The following is a 25,918-nucleotide window of genomic DNA, read 5'->3' on the forward strand; positions in this document are numbered from 1 at the left end:
AGTCTGTTAAGGGTCCCCTAGGACTAAACTAACAGTCCAAGCACCCTTGCTGCTTATAACATACATACACCCAGAGCCTCTGTTTAAGCCTTGTCTCAAAATGTCATAGCAGACACAGGCTTGTTACTTTCTTTTCTTTAATTGTTACTTATTGATTGATTTGAGACAGAGAGAGAGAAAGAGAAAGAGAGAGAAACATCAATTTGTTGGTCCATTTATTTATACATTCTTTGGTTGACTCTTGTATGCATCCTGACTGGGAATCAAACTTGCAACCTTAGCCTATTGGATGATACTCTAAACAGCTGAGCTACCTGGCCAGTGCCAGGCTCGGTACTTTCTGAAGGCTAAGAATTCACCATGTTCTATGTCTCTACACATTTCTTAAAGAAAAAGCAGCATTAAATATACTTCTTCTTGAAATTAAAATGTAGAAAAAGCTAGAACTATAAAACAGCTTTTGAAGAAACATCTTGTAACTCCTGAGCCCTTGCCAAAACCGAGTGAGAAAGTATCAGTATGCTGTCGTCCTTTGTTCCTGCTTATATTTAAATAAATATAGGAGAGGATTTCTAATAATGCATCTTAATTCACTCTCCTTTTTTTTTTTTAATTTACACTGGTTATTGCTCAGCTAATATCTTCATCAAAGATATGGGTGACTGAGAACTGTATTATACCAAGATCTAAGGACTTAGTCAAGGGCTCCGAAGTGCCAGGGTCTAAGACCTTTATCATGAGAAATACAGCATTAAGCCTGAGGCAATAAAGTAGCTGACCATGCTAGACTGGTCTCCACGTATGTGGTTTCTGTTGCTTTCTCTGTAAGCCAGGTCTGTATTCTCAGCTCCATCTCAAAAGATTTACAAGGTGTTGCTCAGTGGTGGGATTTAGCCAGTTTGCACCAGTTCGGCAAATCCAATACCTAATTTTTTGTTGAGTTTAGTGAACCAGTTGTTAAAACGGCACTTGTAATCAGGGTTCTCTCTAAAGTAGGCGCCTGGGCAGCCGCACAAATTGGAAATCACACATTTACATTCCTTACTCTTTTTTAATGTTCATCTAAGTGCCCGTAGTAATGTTCATTTCATCCATAGGTGAAAAAAATTGCAAGTGAGGGCGCCAATCAAGAAGTAATATGGAAATATTTTAAATAACAGTTTTATTTTTTTGTCAGGTATTATGTAATATATTTTGTTAATATTTTAAAACCCTTTTTGATAACTTACCATATTTCCCCATGTATAAGATGCACCCATGTATATAAGCTGCACCTTAATTTTGGGGCCCAAAATTTTCAAAAAAAAATGTATTACATAAAGTTATTGAACTCAAGTTTTATTCATTATAAAATTCATACACTCCTCACCTCCTCATCACTGTCAAAACTCCCATCTAATAGCTTGTCCTCATCTGTGTCTGCTGACAAATCACTGTCTTCATATACTGCCTCGTCCTCAGTTCCATCTATGGCATTTGCAATGCCACAACCACTGTATAAGACACACCCAGTTTTTAGACCCTAAATTTTTTGAAAAAGGGTGTGTCCTATACATGGGGAATATGGGTAATCTAGTTTTGTATACCTCTTTCATTGTTCTTATTTAAGTATTAAAAGGATGAAATAATAAACTATATTTCAGAATATCAGTTTTTTATACTTAAGACGGTCATTAGGGCAGAGACCAGCAGTTAAGTTGTTTGAATCCCACCACTGGTGTTGCTGGTCTCAGAAGAGGCTGTCTCTCCCTATTATTGGGCCATTCCTCAGAATGCAAGGCAGGGGTCCCCATCACCAGAACCTGGACAGGAAAGTGCCAATAGAAATACCCTCAGAAACAAAGCCAAAGTTAACACCAGACTTAATTTTGATCCAGAACACACCTCTCACTCAGACCCAACTGGCCAAATGTGGCCAGATCCCTCCCAAACAGAAGGGGGCATGGCTTCATTACTGCAGGTAGCTTTATGACACCTTTTACGAGACAAAAGGTGAGGAAACGGACAATGTTTTAAAAGATGTTTTATTACGTAGAAAGGGAACTCATACTTTACTATCTGCCAGTAACTTCTGCATCTATCTATAGCTCTATGCCTGTGAAAGCATCTTCTTCTAAATCATATTCTTTTAATTATTTTGCCTTTATTTCCAGACAAGATATACATTTGAACTTATATTTGCATAACCAAAGACCTATTTGTTGAAAGTATTTTAAAAAATGCTTCCTTTAAATTTGAAAAATCCATGTATACAAATATTTATTACAAGTGGAGAGGTTTGTTCTTTTGTTTTTGTTGTTGATGTTGTTTGATAAATCTATTCAAGCAGAAACACTTTTTTCTTGAACCAAAAATCTATTTTCTTCCTTAAAAGAAGAAAGAATAAGAACACAACCCAATTCACAGTCACACTTAATGTCAGGCAAAGGACACCTTGTGTGAATAATGATGAAAGCATTAAATTCTCACCAAAGTTTCCCAAGCATCAGTAATTGGGGTTACCTGATAAAAGAAACAGCTTGAATTAAATAGAATGGATTACAATGATTTTTAAAGAAATGTACTTTTGTTACGACAAATGTTTGAATTATAACAATGTTGAAAAGTAGATATCTTTGAAGACCTGCTTTTATAAACAGGTCAATGATGACCTGAAGGGATCATATCTATTCTCTGCAGGTAAATGCTTCAACATGCTGGGAAAGTTTGTTCTCAAACAAGTTAAGCAGTGCTGTGACCATGCTCTGATACTACTGGATTGTTTACGGAACATTCCCCCAGCCTGGACAACTGCGGTAGCGTTCCAAAGACTACTGTTCTGACTCGCGCACAGGAGGCCTTGGCTGTTGGCATGTTTCCCTAAGGGCATCTTAGTCCAGCACACAGCTTCCTGGTGACCACTTCAGCTTGATAATTATACTTCTGCCATGAAACCTAAACACACCCAGATCAATGGAAGTTTGTTCATAATGTAGATCTGAAAAAATTTTAAAACATTACATAGACTTCCCTGACTACCTATATTCCTTCATCAGAAAAGGCACATTGTTAGAATAAAAGTATATCTTCTATTCTCTCTCCTATTATCAAAAAACAAAACAAACAAACAAAATAATGGTTCTTAAATGTCAAGCCCCCTTAGCCCAAAGTAGCAAGACCAGGTAGCTATTTTCTCCCAGATAAACAAGCAAAAGGCCCAGAAGCAAGCAAGAACAGACACTGCTACTAGGGTGATGCAGCAAAGATAGATTAGTGCACATCACTCTTCAGCTCACAAAGCTTCAAACTGCAGAGGACTTACGCATAGCATTAAGATTCTTCGTTATTTGGTCCTTGGTCACAGAGCCAACTCTCAGCCCCGCCCACTTAGCACAGATCCACCCATGACCTCCACATGCCTTTGGCCAAACACACCCTGAGCTTCCCAGTCTTATTACTAATTTTTCTCCACTAGCCTTTCAATTCTTTCAAAAAACTTTGGTCCTCCAGCAAGGGCCCTGCTGTAAACTGCTGCCTTATTCTTGACTGACCACAATTCACCAACCGTCCACACTTTACCCCCCCCACCCCTACCCCACCCTCATCAGATTCCCCCTCGGATCTCAGCTCAAACACTTCCCCATGTCCTTTCATTAAATGTTCTCAATCGAACAAGCCTATTTTTTCAAGATAATTTCAATAACATAAAGAAAATCTTTAAAATTAAGATATTTTAATTATAAAAGGCAAGCCTCCTTTGTCTCATTTAAAAGTTACCAGTCCATGTCTTCAGCTAGCTAAGCCAACCCTGCCCAGAACTTGGGATTTTAAAATATTTAAATTCTTGTTTCATAGACTAAACACCAAAAAATTCATATTATTAAGAAAAGTTCTTTCATTGGCAATTATCACCTAATAAAATTCCTGTGTCATAAAGGCAGTGTTTCTAAAATGTCTTCCTACTTGTAATCATTTTGAGGAAATTTGTAGTTTTCAAATTTTAAAGTTTAAAACTAAAATAATGGCAACCTAAAGAAAATTCAGAGATAAACACTTATTTTAGACTAATTCAAATGTATTGCTTAACAGGAATACTAAGTGATAAACATTTATTTAAAATGGTTACACATTTTAAATAAAATTTAAATGAGTGTTTCTATCCTCTGAGCTTGGAAAAAAAAAAAAGATTCATCTTAATCTGAGCACATAATCAGGGCCTGTTATCTCCCTTTATCTGAAAAAGAAGAAAGGTATATAGATGACAATTCTGAAAATGTAGATTTATACAATTTCAGGAAAAAAGCTTAACTTTAATTCATAAGTTATTGTTTCATCATCAACTTCATTAGACACTGCACCAAAAGTAAATATTAAACATCATTTTTCTAAAACATTTATCTGAAAGCGATGTTCCTTACCGGCTTAAATGACTTAATTTTGTCATCTTCTACATGTGTTATTGCTCTCTTATTTTAAACTCTCGTACATGTAGGGACACTCTGTCCTGAGTCATCTAGACAACTACATGATTTGAAATTAATGTCTAGGTTCCATGTCTGCCCAAGAAAGTCAACAGACCAACAATGTGGAGGCAGGTAAGTGCACAACCACTGCACAACTGCTGAATTTGCCTCAGGGTAGCTCCTGAACTCATGGCCAGCATTTACATCTGGCCAAGCCTTTCAACAGCTGACAAAGAAATCCCTGGCTTTGAACTCTGCACAGACGGACAGTCACCAAATGAATGGATATAGATGTATACGGCTTACATTTAATCAAAGCTATCTCAAAGGTGTATATTAAGAAAAGTATATAATAAAGCTTAAAATACTTACCATGACAGAGTACACTAAATTATGCAAACCACAGAAATACAAACGGCTTGACCATTCAGACTACAAATTCTGAAGTAGGAAAAAAACTCCAATGAGCACTCAAAACCCTGTCACAAAGACCCAAACACTGAGGCTGGAAATTTAACACAACTGTCTTGGGTCACAGTCCCTGGCACAACATTTATTGTTAAAGATATCTGCTCACCTGCTTTTCTGGAGCATAATTAGAAGCAGACATACCAATATGACTTAAAAAACAGGAGTGGGCCCTGGCCGGTTGGCTCAGCGGTAGAGCGTTGGCCTAGTGTGTGGAGGACCCGGGTTTGATTCCTGGCCAGGGCACATAGGAGAAGCGCCCATTTGCTTCTCCACCCCCCCCCCCCTCCTTCCTCTCTGTCTCTCTCTTCCCCTCCCGCAGCCAGGGCTCCATTGGAGCAGGGATGGCCCGGGCGCTGGGGATGGCTCTGTGGCCTCTGCCTCAGGCGCTAGAGTGGCTCTGGTCGCAACATGGCGACGCCCAGGATGGGCAGAGCATCGCCCCCCTGGTGGGCGTGCCAGGTGGATCCCAGTCGGGCGCATGCGGGAGTCTGTCTGACTGTCTCTCCCTGTTTCCAGCTTCAGAAAAATGCAAAAAAAAAAAAAAAAGAAACAGGAGTGGTCATGGAGTTGGGTTTAGGTTCTCATGAATACACAAACTGAGCCTCTACATCCAGAAATGCCTAAACCATCTTCCATTTCCTCTGCTTAAGAATTTTGTGAGTTTAACAGGTATGATTTTTTTTTAAAAAAAATGTGAATTAAGATGCAAAATAAAATGCATACATTGAGAAGGTATGTTTCTGTTATATGAAAAATGCATAAATATTGAATACTTTATTGCCTAACGTCAAGTAATATAAACATTACTGTGGCAGCAGTTAGACACGAGCAGAGCAAGAATGATAGGCCAGGTATAGAAGGCCACCAGGGAGGAAAGTTCCGGTGCCTAACAATAGGCAAAACTAGGAAAACATGGACCTCACCCCCAGGGTGACCTTTCTTCCCCTGGCATTTGCTAGTCACATAGGTTAGACCTCCCCCCTCCCCCCCCCCCCGCCACCTTTCATATCACTGGTTATGCAACTCAGACCTTTCCCTCACCTTTCTTCCCCTGGCATGGTTCTGTTCATGCTAGTCAGACCCCCTTGGAGGAGAAACAAGGAGACCAAAAGTGGCCTCATGCGACTCCCATGCAGCCCTTGTGACCGCCACTTTAAGCATTACCTTCTAGAGATAACATCTAGGCCTGAGTTGTGTTTCAGCTCCGGGATCAGAAAAGCAGCAAAACCAGGCAAGCGATGCCATGGCTGACGTCAGGACCAGCTGCACTGACTGATGACCCCTTGCCCTGGCAGCCACCATTCAGTAAAGACCACGACTCTCCTGACCTCCAGATGAACACGCTCAGACGGAGGGCCCAGTGCAGTGCTCCCTATGGACCATGCCCATGCCTTTCCCACCACCTTCCCTTAGGTGAGTTTACCTTGCCTCTCTCTTTCTCCTGAGCTATAAGGGTCCTTCTTTTGCCTCTGTGACTTGTTTCCTGAGCCCATTTCTTCTATAGCTCACTTCTTCTCCCTCTGTGGCTTTCTAAATAAACTTTCTCTTATAGTTTGAGTCTTGGCTCTGAATTCTCTCTTAGCCAGAACTCTCAAGTACTGACATTGCTGAACCAAAGTCTGGCCTGACGCCAGTGGTATAACACCTGGTACTATTTTTGTGACTTCCAAAATTCCTATCATGTGCAATTCGTTATCCACAATTTTATTTCAGCAAGGTCTACCAAATGCAACTGCCTTCCTCAACTTCACAAAGTCTTAATTCTACCCATGGCTTCTGAAAAAGATAGTGTGACTACTAATGGGACTTCCCAGTGCCTCCTGTCCTAAACATTATCATTTCATCTGATGCTGGTAACACCCACTGGCTCTCTATAACCCAAGCAGAACATCAGCCTTCCCTAGAACAACCTTCCCAATTGGACCATGTCACCTGTTCCTCACTGTGCACCGGACCATATGGCCACGCTGAATTTCTGAGTTTTGCCTGACTTGACATGTTATTTACACCTCTAAGTCTTTGAACACAATCTTCTCATTGCTCTACAGCCCTCCCCTCCCCTTCTCCACCAGGAAGCGCTTACACACTCTCCTCTCCAGCTCACATAGACTCTCCTGTAAAACCTGCCAGAAGTCTACACTTGCTCCTTCTTCTGTGTTCCCACAGCGACTCATTCAGAACTCTAATTTCAGTTTTCTTTGGCATTTTCTTTGTATTCTCCCCTCTCATTTTGTCCCTCACAGACTGAGTACTCACTATACATTTAAAGGGTGAGGAGAAAAGGGGAGAGTAAAGAAAGAGGGAATGGGAGGGAAAAACAGAATGGAAAAGAGAAATGGCTTCCCTCTTTGACAGGAAGAGAGAGAACCATGGCAGAAATTGGAAGTTCCTTTTATAATAAGGACATTAAAAGATTATATTTTAAAAACTTACATGACTACTGAATGCCTTGGCATTATAAATGAAACACAGGTAAGTCTCACAGAAATAATGACAGCAATTAATTAAACATATTATAATAGCAGTACAATGGTTCCTCAGGTTAGGACACAGTTCCGTTCCTACAACAGTGAAGTAACCCAAATTTTGGTGTAAGTTGAAACACACCCTAACCTAACCCAAACGGAACACTTGTACTTCTAAAAGTCTGAAACGGCATAGGTAAGCGTACTGGGGATGCCACTCCCTCACTCATATGTCACATTACTGAGTATTCTTTCACCACATGCAACCAAACTAGTTCGCCCACATAGTCCGTAAGTACAATACTAATGGCGTAAACCGAAACATGTCTCAATTTTTTAAAGTTTTTATGGGAGTGAGCGTCATAAACTCGAAACGTCGTATGTTGAGGCTGTCGTAACCCGAGGACCCCTGTATAGGGGTGAGGCATGTGTGGGCTTTGAGCATAAAAGCGTGTCTGCATGCTGCTGACAGCAACTGGAGCAGCTTGTGGCTGCGTATCTCTGAGCACCCTCCTTTCCCTCATCTGTGAAATAAGTCTGACCACATGTAGTTCCTGTTTACCCTTTGTTAGAAAACAAGCGTAAAACACGGGGCATGTGCTCAACAAGCAGTCAATGATGCAATGAACCCTGATTTAGAAATAAAGGTGCTAAGCCATCAACCAAAATTATGAACAGGAAATAATAAAGGTAATAATGTAATAGTGTAATTTTAACTTAATGAACTAGCTAAATAATTATAAAATATTTTTAATTTTTATTTATTGATTTTAAAGAGAGGAAGGCGGAGAGAGAGAGACAGGAGCATAGATCTGTTCCTGTGTGTGCTGCAACTGGGGATCACACCAGCAACCTCTGTGCTTTGGGACAATTCTCTAACCAACCAAGCTATCTGACCAGGGCTAATTATAAAACTTATAACGACTTAAGAGAAGGCCTTAAACAGTCTGTAGAAAATTACTATTTAAAGATACTCCAGTTAATTTCTCCATGACCATTAAAAATGTATTTGATTCCCATTAAGAGAATCATTTCAAATCTGGTTCAATCTCTATTTTAAGACAGCTCTCGAAAAGCTTCCACACAGTCAATAGCCTTATGAAAATTCTCCTGAAGATAAAATCAAAAACTTAAAAGAAACCTTCCCCTTTAAACACAGATACTGCTCTTAAACACGTGACATGCATCCACCTTAATTTCTGACCAGTACTTGACTATTTGTGATTTGCTGGCAATTTAACACAGATTATTAGCATCCTGCTCTGACAAATGCCAGCCTCTTGATGGTGACATTCAGTTGCTGTCAATATTGTAACCATGTCTGTTCAATCTGTTTACACTCCCCCTGAGCTGTCACTGCTTTCCTAATGCCTGTGTTAATAGCAAGGTAGAACTGCAATAACAAGTGAATTTCATTTGCTCTATAGATAAAAGCCTTGAGAAGCACCCATCTAAGGCTTAAAACCAATTTCCATTTAGCTTCAATTTCTCTTTTAAAGAGAGAAGAATTTCTGCTACTGAAATTACTGAAAGTCACGGCATAATCAAGTTTCTTTTCCTCGTCATTGTTGTCTCGTTTTCCCAATATAATTAGAATTTAATTATTCCTCATCTCCTCATATAAATATATAAAAATTTCTCTCTATGACAATTTCACATTTATTAAGGACAAATCTAGTCAGAGTCGGGTTGTCAAATTCAGCAAATAAGAAATACAGGATGCTCATTTAAATTTGAGTTTCAGATAAACAATTAAGAATGTTCTAGTACATTATCTCTTACTATTTATTACATGAGACATATTTATACTAAAATATTATTCATTGTTTACCTGGAATTCAAATTTAACTGGATGTCTTACATGTTACTTGGAAACCTTAAATTTACGTGTTTTAACAACTTGCATCTATGATGGTCAAATTCAAGACCAATTCTGAAGAGTTGCTTTTTGGGGACTGAAGGGGATGGGAGGACAGGTGGGTTATAAAGTTCTGTTTGGAAGCTTCCTCACTTTTTCTTGATCAGTCTGCTGAATAATGGCATCCTGATTTCCACTGCAAAGCACCACAGCCCAGTGCTGGCTCTTGTTCAGTAATCATTCCAGAGATATAGTGATTCTCAGAGATATTGGTTGTCTTAAAAAATTTTTTTCCAGAGAATCTGGTTCACAGGTTTCATACATGAAACACGACTTTGATCACAGGAAAATGGACAAGTTGTATTGAATGCGTTCTGCTTGTTTAAATATTTATATCCAAAATAAAAGAGGCAGCTCTCTTTATGGCACCCCCACCCTTCCCACTCCCCTCCCCCAGGCACCCGTCCTTGCCTCTCCTCCCCTCCCCTAAGCTGCAAGGGCCCTTCTGTCACTGTCTTTGTTCACTGAGCCCACGCAGCTCAGCTGGCTCACTTCTTCTACCTCTGTTACTTTCTAAATAAACTTCTGCTTGTATTGGAAATAAGTAAACAAAAGCAAGAAACTTCTTCAATTGGTTTTCTCTTTTTAACTAAGGATAAAAAGCGACAGGGCACAAAGAAAGAAACCATAAGAGTTGCCTCGCAAATATATATTTGCCAAAGACCTTATATAACATCATGTCATGTTTCAGTTTGTCTCCCTTCAACCAGCAGTTCCCTTCATAGTCCAAACTCATGGAACAGCCAGGCTCCTCCCTTAGAAATCTCACCCTCCTCACTGCTTTCCAAGCACCATCCTCCACCCGATTCGCTGGTCACTGCTACTCACACTGGCCTCATTTTCTGTCCACTGTTCCATTTTGTAAATACTTATGAAACTAAAAGGCAAGGCGAATGGTCCATATTATCAAGTTATTTGTAGTCTGGTAGTTTGATCTGGTTACAGAAAACGCAATGCATAATAAGGGAAATGCACCAGACTACAAAGGTTGAGAAGCATCTATTAGAAATGTCAGTAAAAGCCCAAAGGGAACGGGCGTGGCAGTCAGAAACACTAAGGTCTGAATCAAAGCTCTAACCGTTATTACTGAGTGACCTTGGACATATTACTGAACCTCTCTGAACAGCATTTCTTTATTAGATTATTGCTGTCATGTTTAAAATGAAAGATCAAAGGGAAAATGTTTTATATACTTTGAGGTACATATTTAAGCACTTAGGAAAAGGCAGCAATTATAGAGCAAAGGAGTGATATGGTTGCAAATGTGGTTGCAAATACATCGTTGTAACTGCAAAGCCATGATCTGCTTACCAGAATCTCCACTTACTTGCTGTGCATACTTAAGACAGATACTTAGTCATCCTGGGCCTCATTTCCTCATCTATCTCATTAGATCTATGCAGAAGACCAAATTGATCAGTTCATGGAAAATTCCTCATATAAAAAATTTCATGTAGGCCCTGGCCGGTTGGCTCAGTGGTAGAGTGTTGGCCCAGTGTGTGGAAGTTCCCGGTTTGATTCCTGGCCAGGCACACAGGAGAAGCAGCCATCTGCTTCTACATCCTGTGCCCCTCTCTTTTCTTTCTCTCTCTCTCTTCCCCTCCCGCAGCCAAGGTTCCATTGGAACAAAGTTGGCCAGGCACTGAGGATGGCTTCATGGCCTCCACCTCAGGTGCTGGAATGCCCCCAGCTGCAATGGAGCAACGCCCCAGATGGGCAGAGCATTGCCCCCTAGTAGGCATGCCGGGTGGATCTCGGTCAGGTGCATGCGGGTGTCTGTCTCTCTGCCTCCCCGCTTCTCACTTCAGAAAAAAAAAATATTTCATGTAAACTTCTGCAGTATCTGTAAGCACCTGAGAAATATTCACAACTTTCATTATCATCATCTTTGTCATTATTATGATTTTAGGAGGTAATATTTTGAACAAGTCTTTTCTTTTTTTTTACATTTGCTTGTTGGGTATTTTATTCTTTCTTTTTTTTCTTTTATTTATTTACTTTTTATTGAATTTTCTAGGGTGACATTGGTTAGTAAAATTACCTCGGTTTCAGGGATACACTTCTATAACATGTACATTACCTGTGTATTGTATTGTGTGTTCACTACCTCACGTCAACTCTCCTTCAATATCCCTGTTACTGTCTCCTACTTTTACCACTCCCCTTTCCCTGATAATTGTCATACTGTTGTGCGTCTATAGGTTTTGGGGGAGTTTTTTGTTTTGTTTTGTTTTGTTTTTGATTATCGAATTTCCCCATATGTAAGATGCACCTATTTTCAAAAAATTTGAGGTCTAAAAACCGGGTACTTCTTATATAGTGGTAGTAGATATTTTTTTTTACTTGCATTTCCCACTTTTTCACACTTGTTTTTGTACTCACTGTTGAAGACAGTGATTCATCATCAGACACAGATGAGGACAAGCTAATGGATGCAAGTTGTGATAGTGATGAGTTGTATGAATTTTATGTTGAATAAAACTTAAATTCAATAACTTTATGTAATACATTTTTTTTTTCAAATGTCAGGCCCCAAAATTAAGGCACGTCTTATACATGGGGAAATATGGTAATCCCTTCCCCTTTCTGAATGGGCTGGAAGTATTGAAACAAAAGTATTAAGAAGAAATTCCCAGCTAAGAGGATAACAAGAGTAACAGCAAGGATGAATGGAGCAAAAACAAGTTTGTTCCTGTCTCAGAATATACAGTTTGACCAGAGAATCATGAAGTAGGTAAGAAAGCTAAAAATGGAAGACAAAAGCTTGATTGCAGAAGAGACTGATGCAAGATGGAGGCATCACTAAGCACTTCATTATCCAGCCAAGAGTCATTCAAGGTTTCGGGACAGAGGAGTAAGGTTCCATTGCATTCTATTAACCTGGTGCATTGGTTTGGGGGAAATCAGATGGAAAAAGAGGCAGGAAGTTTTGTTAGGGGCTCTGCACTATGTCTGTAAGAAATCAGTAGTGCCTGGTCTGGGCATTCCGAACAAGAGTAGAAAAGAGGAGACAGTTTCCTGAGCTTGTAGGTCCAGAACTTACACGACTTGGCAAGTGTTTAGAGTCAGCTCCACATAGGAAAGCAAAGAAGATGCTGTCTGAGCAACTGGTCAGAGGCAGACTGGTTATGATGACAGCTAACTGGGAGTTGAGACCACAGATCACTTTTTAGCAAGGAAAAAGCTGTGGAGGGTCCAGACAAGGTAAAGCCTGGCAACTAGCTGGGACAACAGAAGCAGCCCCATGGGAGTGGGCAGTGAGACACCACGGGCAGTCAATGGGAAGGAGCAACCAAATACATACACTGAACGGCAATGCACCAGAAGCTGCTTTGTGGATAGGAGCACCGCCAACAAGTGAAGGGGGATGGGACAGAGCCGGATCAGTCTATGCCCGTCACCCTCCTGGAGGAGGTGCAGAGCCCTTGGGGCTGAGCTCAGTGTGCCCTTTTCTGCCTCGGAGCACCTGGGACAAACCCTATTTGAGGTCTTATCACGAGTAGTGGAATTGTCCATCACGCACACTGGTCTCACAGCAGCAACTAGTAGTGCTTATATTCTCAATAAACATTTGAGGACTAAATGAGTATACAAGTTAATGGCCTTTAGGACCTCAGTCCACCATGTCACTTTGGCACCAAAAGTCTCTTCTTTCCAGCTTCACACACCAGACTCTCATGTACAAAAATCTCTGCCTCAAGCAGAAAACAAATTACTTTGTTCTTTGCCCACTTGTTTCGCCAGCATTCAAAGAGACTAATGGATGCATAAATGGTTTTCAACAAGTGTTCCTGGAAGCCTTTGGGGTCCATGAAATATACTACCCCACCCCAGCCCACCCCACAGTTCAGGGACCAGCCAGTCACACAAGTTGGGGGGAAGGGGAAATTAACAGTCGTATTGGTTGTATATAAATAAAATATCATTGTGAGATTGTGCTTTTAGAAAAGGATCCTGAGTTATTTTAAGTTTAAAATACCTATCACATAAAGTAAGTCTTTTAGTTTATGTTTAAAGTAGTGCCCAAATATCTTAAACAGCAAAATGAGGTTCCAAACCCTTCTGCCGTTCTTCTGAGCAAAGCAGAGAGATTGTCTCTTCTCGGATGCGGTTTACTTTCTGCAGCTTATTCTGCTTTCTATTCATGAGCCTACAGTTATCCTCCAAGAAGCCAAGGAATACATTAGCGCAGGTTGTCCCTGAGAAATTCGAGGTTTAGTTGAGCTTCACACTAAGGTTCTGTTTTAATTGGCTTGGGATGGGAGCCAGGCCAGCCCTGGCGCTCGACACAGCCCCTGAGAGCTAATTTGTGCTCATCTCTCCCCAATTCTGCATTCATGATACCACATACCAGCTAAATTCCACCATGCTGGGAGTATTTATCTAACAGAAGCCTGCAAATGCTACAAATCGAGGCTTCTTCTCTGCCCGGAAACCCACACATCGGCACACAGAAATACATATGTTCCCTACAAGGAATTAACGCATAACTAGCCTTGAGAACTCCTGCACAGAAAGGAATATGCTCAGTGAGTCAATTCAGGAGGCATGTGAAATGTCTATAATTACACTGGCAGCTTCAATACCTGGTGCCACTAAGGTAATGAAACTCTCCACCTTTAATGCGCTTCGGAACATCTCTGTATGAGCTGTATTAATTGACTTGGGTTTTTAATGTTAAGAGAGCCTGCTAATTTTTTAATTAAAAGTTTAAGCACAGATTTTGTCATAGTTTTGAATGCTGATGGGAATTTAAGAAGGAATCTAGCCCAACTCTCAGAAATAAAACATGAAAAAAGAACTCAAGCACAGAAACCGAGACTAACCCATGGAAAGGCAGTGACAGGATTGTAAAGTCTGCTGTCTGAACACCTGAACTTCTACATGAGTTCATGGGGCGGGTTTGTTTTTTAAAAGAAGAGAAAAAGAAAGAGAGTTCCATTATGACTTCTCCGTTCTAATTCCGAGCGAGCTGCTAAGAGTAGTAAAGAGGTACAAGACACTAGAAAAAATTCATACATTTCAATGAAAATGTCAACACACAGCCTAAGTGAAATAATTAAGGAGAGCATATATTTCCAGACCTCCTCGTTAAGAGTAAAGCACATACCTATATACCGCTCACAAAAATTAGGGGTATTTCAAAATGAAAATGAAGTGATAAAAAAAGAAGCATTTGATTTTTTATTTTTTTTTATTAAACAAGAACATCAGAAAAGCAAATGACAAGTCAAAGAAAGTTGTTTGATTATGCAAATGAGATGCTAAACCAACTTTTATTTCATTGGTGAAAAGGCACTGTACAAAAGGCTGAAAGTACTGGAGTATCAGCACGTTCCCTGATCCCCTAATTTTTGTGAGCAGTGTACTAGTATTAAAATCTTTTCTACCGGAAAAAAGACCCCCTCCCCACAGGATGTTGAACCATGACCACAGATTACAGAACGGCTGTCACAGCTCCCTAAGCATGGAATCTTGGGCACTGATGAAAAAATAACACATTACTGGCTGGCCTTTGTAACCATGATAAAGAGAGGACAGAAACATCATACCCATGCAAGAAGCAACAGGTTTCTCTTCACGGTCCCGCAGTATCCTAACATCCCCACTATGATGAGGAAACAGCAGACAGCAATCATAACCGGATGGACCACAGGGAAGTAAGTCAAGATGACAGCCTCCTCCACTCTGAAAGAACAATGATGTCACATTACAAAGAAAATACAACCCCAGGCACCTGAGACATGGTATAAGACACATTGTGATTGCTTTACTAATCTTTTGTGTGTGTGTGACAGAGACAGAGAAAGAGAGACAGAGAGAGGGACAGATAGGGACAGACAGGAAGGGAGAGAGATAAGAAGCATCAATTCTTTGTTACAGCATCTTAGCTGTTAATTGATTGCTTTCTCATATGTGCCTTGACCGAGGGGCTACAGCAGACTGAGTGACCCCTTGCTCAAGCCAGTGACCTTGGGCTCAAGCTGGTGAGCCTTGCTCAAACCAGACAAGCCTGCGCTCAAGCCGGAGACCTTGGGGTTTGGAATCTGGGTCCTCTGTGACTCAGTCCAACACTCCATCCACTGTGTTACTGCCTAGTCAGGCTGCTTTATTAATCTTAAAATCATCATGCCTCCAAAGCTAACGGCTATATTGCTATTTTCTTTTTTTAGAGAATTTTTTAAAAAAGTTTTCCATTGATTTAAGACAGACACACACACAGAGAGAGAGAGAGAAGCATCAACTCATTGTTCTGCTTTCTTGTTCCCTTTAGTTTTGTACTCATTGATGGCTTCTCCTATGTGCCCTGACTGGGGATCGAACCTGTGATCTCAGTGTGCCAGGTTGACACTCTATCCACTGACCCACCCAGCCAGAGCTGTACTGTTGGTTTCAAAACTACTGTGCTATCACTAATGTGCTTGCTTATTTTATATTTGTTTTGTTCTGTTTAGGTTTTTATACAAGTGGTACATTCTAACCTCAACTCATTTAAAATACAAGATAGGAGTGTTTAATAAGAAGTCAATCTACTATTGGCTCTGAAGCCTTAGGCCGAGGAAACCACACAGACCCTTCGGACTCTTCACTATTTCCTAGCTGAGAGGAATGCCCTCCTCTTCGTCCCTGACCCTCAGCTCTGTTCATAGCACCTGCTCCCCAATAGCTCCTCTATCCCAAATGGCAAAGGCAAGTTGGTTCACATTAAAAGAAAAAGGAAGGGGAGAGATGATTTTTTCCTAGAAAACAAGGGAAAAAAATCATTAACTACCACCATTATACAAAGAGTCGTGAGAATAACAAAAAATCACCCTTACTGCACTACACAGTGTTAAAGACTTTACAAGAATATATCTCCGTTAATCCCGAGGACATTGCAAAGTGGAATATATTGCATTCCCCATTCAGCGATGAAAAAAATCAGGCTAGGAGAAGTTGAGTAATATGCTCTTTCCGAGGTTAGTGGACCAAACCTTTGAAATTTTAACAGAAAATGGCATTGCTGGGTTTGGTTTTCATTAGCTCAGGAGTATGAAAGTAGCAAGGTCGGCAGTGATCCAAATAGAGAAAAGTAGCTCCACTGTCCTTTATATGCAAATATGACATAGCTGACACCCTGTCCGGAGGACAGGAATGTTCTCTAAGGATGGTGGCACAACTTAATGAGAAGGCTGGAAAATGCAAGCAGCTATAACAAAGGTCACCAGGGGCAGGAAAAACTTTCCAAATGAACTGGAGAAGAATGTCTTCTAAACAGCTGAGGGCAAAGTTACCTAGAAACTAGCACTGGAGGAAAGCTGAGGGAAGAAATCAATCATTACTTGGGAAGCCTACCTTGTTTCCGCAGTCAGAGTCAGAACATTATTTAGGTAGTCCCTCATCCAAGCGGAAACTGCCAACACACTGATGGACATTAACTGGAAAAGAAAAAATACAAATTGGTTACCACGAATTTATGCAACACTCTCTACCAGATTAACAGTAAAAAAAATAATAGTAAGGATTTCATTACATAATCATTATGCTTTTTCTTAATTACTATCGACTACCTGTTGAAATTTACTTTTACTTTAAATATCTGCCATCTCATGTTGTAATCATGACGCAGACACTAAATAGAATGTCACTGACCAGGAGACGCATAGCTAAACTATTCAATGACTGATTCCAGGTCCAGGCAGAAACTGCCCAAGATGAAGAGGCCACAGAACAACTAAATTATCAAGTGTACGAGATGAGCCTAAAATATGCCATATGTAAAAGCAAGGAAGCAATCGAATATTACTGATATTGTCACAAAAAGTCCCAGGAGCTAACTTAGGAGAGCTTTCATTACCTGAAGTTTGAATAATGTGAGCATCAAAATAATAGCAATGATAATAATGAACATAGGAGGTTGAAACATCAAATATGCTAAGAATCTATGAATTTATAATCACACTTAATATTCACTGGTCACCTCTGTAGAATGCTCAATACTCATTATTCAGGGAACTGATAAGATCCAGTATTTATCCTACTTTTACTATAACAACAGAAGAACCAAAGACTTAATGAACAATTGTATAGATGAACTTCTGCTCCTATGTGAAGAAAGCATGATAAAATATCCCTATTGAACAACACTTTCTGAATAATGAATTTCTAGGTCAAGATCCTCAATGGCTGTCGAAGTTATTAGGTTAGTGGTTCTGAATACTGTCTGTACATCAAAATCATCTAGGGCTCTAAAAAAGTTTACTGAGCCCAGATCTACCCGGGACCAATTGTTGAGAGTGGCACCTGCACATCAGACTGAATGTCTGAACTATAGTCACTGGTGAATGGGGGTTCGGGGGAGTACAGGTTAGGAGCCCTGGGACCACAGTTCAGAGAGTCAGGCCAGTTATCACTATCCTCATTTCTGTTGGGAATGAAGAACAGACTGCAAACCTAATAAAAGATACCCAGTGGGTCAGCCACAGTGTATTAACTATGAGTCTAACTTCTGTACATTTGATGCTTTAACATCTGTTCTATATGCTTATGCTGGGCACACTCTGGAATAGACAAACCAGTAATACACCTGAGTTACCTTGCCTTGGCCACCTCCTCCCTTCCTCCTCCGGCACTTGGGAGAAGTCCTTCTCCAAGAATGAGCCTTTCATTTTCAAATACAAACCAACCGACCCAGAACACACACCCTCAACCATCTCCTTAACTGAGTTCTCTCACTCCTGACCACCTACACCTGCCCTAATCACTCCAAGGTCCAGAGTCAAACAACCAGAGACAGTCCCTATACTCCAGAAGCTGCTGAAACTATTTGAACTAGCCAATCCAAAACCTATTTACCCTGCCTTGCCTATTCCTTCTCAAAGAAGCCACAATAAAAGTACCTGCCTGGTCCCACCACCTCTCTGCCTTGTGACGGATCTCAGTTGGCCCCTCTTGGACCACTGTGATGAGATGGTACTCTCTTAGGATCTGTGAGTATAATAAACTATCTTTTCAATGTCAGTCATCTCCTGATGTGTTGGCCTTACTACATGTAGATAATAATAGAACCTATTGAAACACACAGGGCTAGCAGGGGACCATGGGCCACTTAATTAAATCTGAGGCTATGTCTTCTCTCTCTACCTGGATATACATGGGCCTTTAAACACCTTTAAGTTTCATAGTGACAAGAAAGTCAATGAATGTACTCTTTTATTTAAATACCTCATTCTCTTGCAGTTATAAATAATTCTCTCCTCTCTTTATCATTCTTCAAAGTAATAACTGACCTTGGTTTTTCCATCCTCTCATTTTTTAAAGGCTGTTTAGCCAATTTTCAAGATCACAGCTCTGAGGTATCAAAAAATTACTAGAGTCTTCATTTTGTGTAATACATTGTCAGTGGTTATCATTATATACAGTCTTTCCATTTATAACAAAAAATCTATTTATTATAAATGGCATAGTCCCAAATATTTCTAGGATGATAGAGTGGCTAAGCACATGGATTTTGAAGTCATTCTTCCATCCAGAATATAGGTATTGAGGAGCTGCTTGCTCTTTGCCCGGCACTGTACGATGTGATGGAGACGCACTCATGGGCAATAACAGACACCAATCTATTCTATGGTGAAATTTACTGACTCAAGAACACACACACATAATCAACTCATCAGAGATATTACTGCGTTAACTATAAACTATAATAAGTACTGGGGAAGGAATAATACAAGTTGCTGTAAGAACTCCTTTTGGGGTGATTGACCTAGTCCAGTTCATGGGGCCATAGGGACTTCTCTGAAAGAGCTGAGATCCGAAGGATAATTATCAAGTTCATTAGGAAGAGGAAAGTTAAAAAGAACATTCCAGTGAGAAAGAACAGTGAAGGTCCCAGGGTGGAAGGCATCGTGAATGAGATTAAAGAAGGGAGACGGGCACATGGTACAAGAACAGGAGCCAGATCACAAAGTCCTAGGCTTCATTTTAAGGCATATAAACTTGACCATAAGGACAAAGCCATTGAGTTTTTTAAAAAAAAAAGCCTTGGTTTGAATTCCAACTCTGCTCCTTTTCAGCTTTACGACTTTGGATCATCATTTAATCTTTCCTAAGCCTCAGTTTCCTCATATAAAAATGGTATAACAATGAGTCTAACTTTATAGGAGGATTTATATGATGAAAAACAGAGTAGGATTCTTACATATATTAACTGTTATTATCTCAAGTCACTTTTGACCTCAGGGCCTTCTCTTCATCTTCCTCAGTCAGCTTAAGAGACAAGTCAATTGCAAAATCACTCCAGAAAACAAATCTTCATGTAGTTGGAGGTCTACCAGATGGCTAAGAGCAGAAGCAGAGTAACTACATAACTACATATTGGCCCTCTAGGGCCATTCTCAATTCCCATATCCTTGAAACTGAACTTATGTCCATTCCTTTGGAAACCAATGTGTCCTTCCTACCATTCTTCCCATCTCAGGAAATGGTGTCATCAATGCTTCAATCACATAAACTGGCCACTTGGCAGGAAGCCTGACCCTCTCTCTATTTCTCAATCCTACAACTAATTGCTTTCAAGTCCTACAGATTTTCCCTGCAGCGTGTCTCGTGGATCCCTCCCCCTTTCCTGCCATTTCTGGCTAGTTCAGGCCCTCAGTCTCTTGCCAGGCAATTACAGTCATCTTATAATAGAACTCTCCAGCTCACAGACTGCACCTCAAAATCACCCTTCTGGTAGCCTTACAAAACAAAGATCAAGTTCTTCTGCTTGGAAAGTCTGAACAGCTGCCCCTTGCGGTTCTTCCCCAACTCTCATTTTCACTCTCCCAACTCTCTCCTAGAGAATGAAGTTCAATCGCTAGCAGGGCACACAGGACCTCTGCAGTCACCCTTTGACTTACCTCTTCAACCTGTTCCCTGCCAGCTCCTTTCATCCATTCTGTACTTAATGACAAAAAACCTGCTTGCACGTGTCCAACGTGCACCACACACATCTCCTACAGTCTCCATGTCTTGCCCAGGCAGTTCCTTCTGCCTGAAATGCTACCTTGTCCTGTCCTTGCCAGCCCCACGGACAAAGCAACCTTATGCTGAAAGACCAGCTCTAATATCAGCTAGAAGGTGAAGATGTTCTGTTCTCCCTCCTCCCTCCTTTCCCAGTCAGGGCTGGTATACAGACTTCACACAGCAGTTATCTACTGTTTCCTATCTTTACCCACCTGCCTCCTTCTCTAGAGGACCCAGCCCACTGCATACTGCCCCATCAAAGAGTACCAGGCCACACAGTGAGACCTAATAGAGATTAGATGAATAAAGGAATGAATGAGAAAAAAGTAAAGGGAGATGATTTCAACTTGCTGGATGAGCTAACTATTAGAAAGCTTTAGCAAAGTTAGGAGATGCTTTAAGAAAAATGAAGCTTGCTATCACTGGAAGTTTGCCAGCAGAGAGATGCTTGCTGAATTACAAGATCAATGATTTATATATTGGGTCAGAAGCTGGTTTCAGTGTCCTCAAAATCCTTTAAACTCCAAACTTTGTGCCCTACTTGGCCCTAACGTATTTTTCACAGCAGTTATGCAAGCACTGTTGCTGTGTACAGAACATTAGTCAAAATAAATGGTATCAACCCAAAGCCTTATCTTATAGTAAACAAGCAACTCTGAGAATAAACTACTTTTTATTATGACATTATGTCCATACCCATTAAATGTCTGAGAACAGTTTCGCTCTCAAAGAGTGATTTTATTCACTAAGGTTGAGAAAATAATAATAGTAACAACAAATACAGTGTAAGCTTTGGCAAGTAACTAAGCTCAAACGAGACAAGGTCACCTTGATGACTAATCCTGATGTATTAGATCTAGAAGAACAAACTATGCAAGTAATTCAGGACTCCTTACTAATCATGGTATTTACTATTAATTTTCCAAATGAAAATAAAATAAAATTTTCAACTCTCATTCACAATGATTAAATTATTAGGAACATTATAGTTATCATATGTAACTAGGTTTTAACTCCTTTCATTTTCTCCTATATTGTAAAATATTATTTATAGGTCAAGGAAATATTTAGCAAATAACACAAATATTACTTTAGAGAGATATATTTACTATACTACTTGGCAAGACATTTGCCACATTCTGTCTTACAAAACATTTAGAAAATGTCAGGTCTCACCAAATAGATATAAGTATAAAAATTTCTGTGTAGGAGATATATTCTGGTTCTGCTTGAATCTAATTCTGTAGAAACAAGTGTTAAATTGAGTTGTTTTCTAAATCTGAATTTTACATATATTCACATTCCCTAAGCTTATTATGAAATGTATATCTCCAATGTCCACCAAACAGCAAGGTCACAGTCAAAAAACATTTTTAAATCCTTCTACTGTCTGCCATACAGAATATATAGTCTCATATAAGGTGACAATGACACCAATCACTTCTGTTCAAGGCTAATGGACATCTGAAACCACCTATTAGAACTTTTTTATGTCAAATTGTCAGCAAAGAACAAAATGCAATAGAGAGAGAGAGAGAGCCATGGGACTTAGTTACAGTCCTACCTCCACAGAGAAGCAATACAAGCGTTCCAAATTTCTGTTTGCTTATCTTAGAAATGGAGAAAATGATCTGGGTGCATTTTAAATTCCCTTGTTTTCTTAAAAAAATCAAATTGTGCTTTATTGAAATGTAAAGGTAAGTCAATTCTCGATTACTTGGAGGCTGGCACCCCATGCCAGTACTTCCCAGTAACCTGCCTGCCTCAAGCCTGCGCCCCTCTGCGTTTTAGTCAGTGGGCACCTAACTGCTTCCCTTCTACCAGAGGATGGGCAGCGGGAAGGGCAAACAGGTAATGCTTTCTGAGTGCTGCGGAAAACAGGCACTTGTAAACGATGGCTGAAACGAGCTCCAGAGATTACCTGTGGGGGTCATTTCATCATCAATATCTATTAATTAGAGCTGAATAAATCAATAGCACCCTGGAGCTGCTCCAACTAACGATTTTTATAGATCTTCATGCTGCCCTGTAGACAGGGTGACCACACATCCTGCTCTGACCACACTGGAAATCTCTGTTGCCGACGTAATTATTAGTAGCAACACCCCCTTCTCTTCGCTCTCAAAATTGTCCTGGTTCCCTGACAAGTGATCTGGTGGTCACCCTACAGGAACTGCAAGGAAAAGAAGGGTAAGGCCTCACTCTGCATTGAGTTTCTGTGTAGACCAGTGAAAATAAACTCCGACTTACTCCCCCCACAGCCCGGCTTTGTGAGTCTTCTCAGAGGGGACAAATGAGGGAGGGGCCACTGCACTAGTCTGCAGGGAGATGTGTCCCAAGAATCCTCCCTCAGCTTCTCAAAGGCACTCCGCATGCAGTTTGCCCATCTTTGCCCTGCTGACCCACCCTATAAAAAAAAAATATCAGGACTACCCCTGAGACTAAAGTTTATTTAAAGTTTATTTTTAAAAAGTACTAACATTAACTAGTCCTTAGGAAGAGTTAAAGAAAACTGGAAGCCTGTCATAGTGTCAAGCTGGGGGACATCAATTTAAAAAGTAGCACTTAAATGGGACTATATAAAAGCTATGGGACTGCAAACACCCCCTCACCAAGAAGGCCTTTGGGGGTCTGCATGAGTCACACACCCGAGGCTTGCTACAGATGGCAGTGAAAAAGAAACAGAACATTGTTTCTGTTTGTTTCTTCTACTTTTTTATATTCCAGAAAGGGAGGACTAGATTTCCTGTCTACTTTCTAGGCTTTCTTTTCTGTTTCTTTTCATTTTTCATCAGAATAGTTCCCCTCACTTGCTTCTATCTTTAGTAATGGTAACTGGAAAAACAACAGTTCTTATCTACTAATGAGAGCTTAAAACTACAAATGTGATATACTTTTAGAAAATAATGAACAGCCTGATTAGGTGGTGGCACAGTGGATAAAGCGTCGAACTGGGATGCAGAGGACCCAGGTTCAAGACCCCGAGGTTGCCAGCTGAGCACAGGCTCATATGGTTTGAGCAAGGCTCACCAGCTTGGACCCAAGGTCTCTGGCTTGGGAAAAGGGTCACTCGGTCTGCTGTAGCCCCCACCCGATCAAGGTACATATGAGAAAGCAATCAATGAGAAAGTAAGATGCTGCAATGAAGAATTGATGCTTCTCATCTCTCTCCCTTCCTGTCTGTCTGTCCTTATCTGTCCCTCTCTCTGTCTCTGTCACAAAAAAAGAAAGAAAATAATAAACATATTTTATGAATGTTAAGTGTTCACCAGTTTCTGGATTTTCCAAGAGAACCATATTTATCCAGATTAGTAATAGCAGAAAATTATCATCAGCCCCATATCATAAATCCACAGAAGTAGTCTTTAAAATGGAAGGGAGCTTTCATTTATTGAAATACAATGCCATCTAAATAGTAATATTGTGATAAGTTTAAAGATAACCCTGTTTCTTGCTCCATCTTGGCCAGAATGTGAATCACAGTCTCAAAAGATTTCCAAGGCCCTGGCCGGTTGGCTCAGTGGTAGAGCATCAGCCTGGCATGCAGGAGTCCTGGGTTTGATTCCCGGCCAGGGCACACAGGAGAAGCGCCCATCTGCTTCTCCACCCCTCCCCCTCTCCTTCCTCTCTTTCTCTCTCTTCCTTTCCCACAGCCGAGGCTCCATTGGAGCAAAGTTGGCCCGGGTGCTGAGGATGGCTCCATGGCCTCTGCCTCAGGCGCTAGAATGGCTCTGGTCACAACAGAGCAACGCCCCAGATGAGCAGAGCATCGCCCCCTGGTGGGCATGCCAGTGGATCCCGGTCGAGTGCATGCAGGAGTCTGTCTGACTGCCTCCCTGTTTCCAGCTTCGGAAAAATGAAAAAAAAAAAAAAGACTTCCAGGGGCAGTTTGTTCATGTGCAACACGTCCCTACAAACACACCACGCACTATAACAAACCTAGAAGGGCCAGCGTCTGTCTGTCAAACCCAGTAGAGCCGTTCAGGGATCACACTTTTTCTAATAAGAAAAGCCACTGAGCAGATGGCAAGTAGAGGAGCCCGGACACAGGACCAGGAGGGGAACACTTGTGCCTGTGGTTCTGAACTGTATGCATCACTTCCTCGCAGACATGTCTATGCCTCCTACCTCAAACATTAATATTCAAGACAGACGTTTTTACTAAAAAAAAAAATTAACTCAGTAACAGCAACACAAAATTGAATGGGGTCTCAGTGTTTTCCCGATTTAGATGTATTTATTTTTTCTCTAATATCCCTGTGGGGTAGAGAAGGGGAGAGGGTACTGGTGTAGCAGACATAAGTCAGGAAAAGTCTATTTAAAATAGAACGAAGAGTCAAAGACCACAGCTGTTGATCTCCGAGAAAATGAAGATAGTTTTCTCAATTTTGCAAAAACTAGAGGCAGGAACAATCGCCCAGCCCCAGTCCATACCCAGGATGTGAAGTCTGGTTTAAAGAGTGGGATTCCTAGGGCACACGGGTTGGTTCTGCTTCTAATTCTAATGAGAACGAAAAGCAAAGACAAAAGCCTAGCTCCTCCAGATGTGGCACTCAGACCAGCGGCATCAGCACCGCAGAGGAGCTCTTGGGAAATGCAGGCTCTGGGGCCCAACCCCACACATTCTGAGTCAGCACCTGCATCTTAACACATCCGAGTCCAGGGTGACTTGTCCACACAGGGGGGTGGGAGTGAGAAGCACTGCTAGAGGACTTGCAGTGAACAGTGCACAACTAATCCCTTTCTACTGAGGATGTTACTTCTTTGCTGCAAAGACAGAAGTGTGACTTTGCCCACACCTGGAGGAAAAAAAAGAAAATGGGTTTGTATCCCTGTTCTGTTTGTATCCCTGTTACTTACTAGCAAGTTACTGGGCTTCTCTGAGTAATTCTCTTTGGGTGAAAACAAACACACACAAACTACAGCTCTTCCAGAGCTGTTAGGAGAATTAGATTAAAGAAGAGTATAAGGATGGCCAGGCACGTGTTCGGCAGAAGGCAGAAAACAGCTTCTGATTCAGGAGCGGAAGGAAATAATGGGTCAGCAAACACTGCTTTAACATTGAGAGAATAATGCCAGTTTCCCCAAAGCTAGCACATACATTTCACACAATTCCAACAAAACTCCCATAAATATTTTAATTGTATACAACAATCTTAAAGTCATTATGGAAAAAGAAATTTTAACCAAGACAAGTGCTTTAGAACTGTGTTTTTCAACCATCCATCAGCAGACTGGTGCCGGTGGAGGAAAGAGTTAACCACCCTGATGTTATGAAGAGTATAGACCTAAGATCTTGGTGGAATTTGCTTATGCTCATGGTGATTTCTGCCTTAGCAGTTTCCAAAATAATTTTCCTATTTTCACCCATCCCCAAGTGTAAAAAGGTTAAAAACTACCGCTTTAAAAGAACAGAAGACTATAAGAGAATGCATAAAATTCTTGATAAAAATTCTACTAAAGCAAATTCTTATGCAGTAACAGCTAGCATAAACTAAATCAACAAATAGCACAAACTTAAATTTAAATATCAAATATTTAATAAATATGAATTATGAAATGATGTATGATGATGATGCTATGCTCACTGGTAGTGGAGGAAGTAAAAAATAAAGTAACAGTGAGACAACACTTTA

The 25,918-nt window shown here is 40.6% G+C and overlaps 1 protein-coding gene across 4 annotated transcripts in view; it reads right to left on the minus strand.

Annotated features, from left to right (window-relative positions):
• The window catches only part of TSPAN12 (tetraspanin 12), an 80,785-nt gene that overhangs the window by 48,810 nt on the left and 6,057 nt on the right, over nt 1–25,918 (minus strand). For all 4 annotated transcript variants that reach the window (XM_066362556.1, XM_066362552.1, XM_066362554.1 and 1 more), the window contains 2 exons: nt 16,632–16,714; nt 14,849–14,984 (listed from right to left, as the gene is read on the minus strand). In XM_066362556.1, the coding sequence (XP_066218653.1) occupies nt 14,849–14,984; nt 16,632–16,714 (219 nt within the window). The remainder of the gene's footprint in view (nt 1–14,848; nt 14,985–16,631; nt 16,715–25,918) is intronic.

The sequence above is a fragment of the Saccopteryx leptura genome, chromosome 2, assembly GCF_036850995.1.
Source record: "Saccopteryx leptura isolate mSacLep1 chromosome 2, mSacLep1_pri_phased_curated, whole genome shotgun sequence".
NCBI classification, from domain to species: domain Eukaryota; kingdom Metazoa; phylum Chordata; class Mammalia; order Chiroptera; family Emballonuridae; genus Saccopteryx; species Saccopteryx leptura.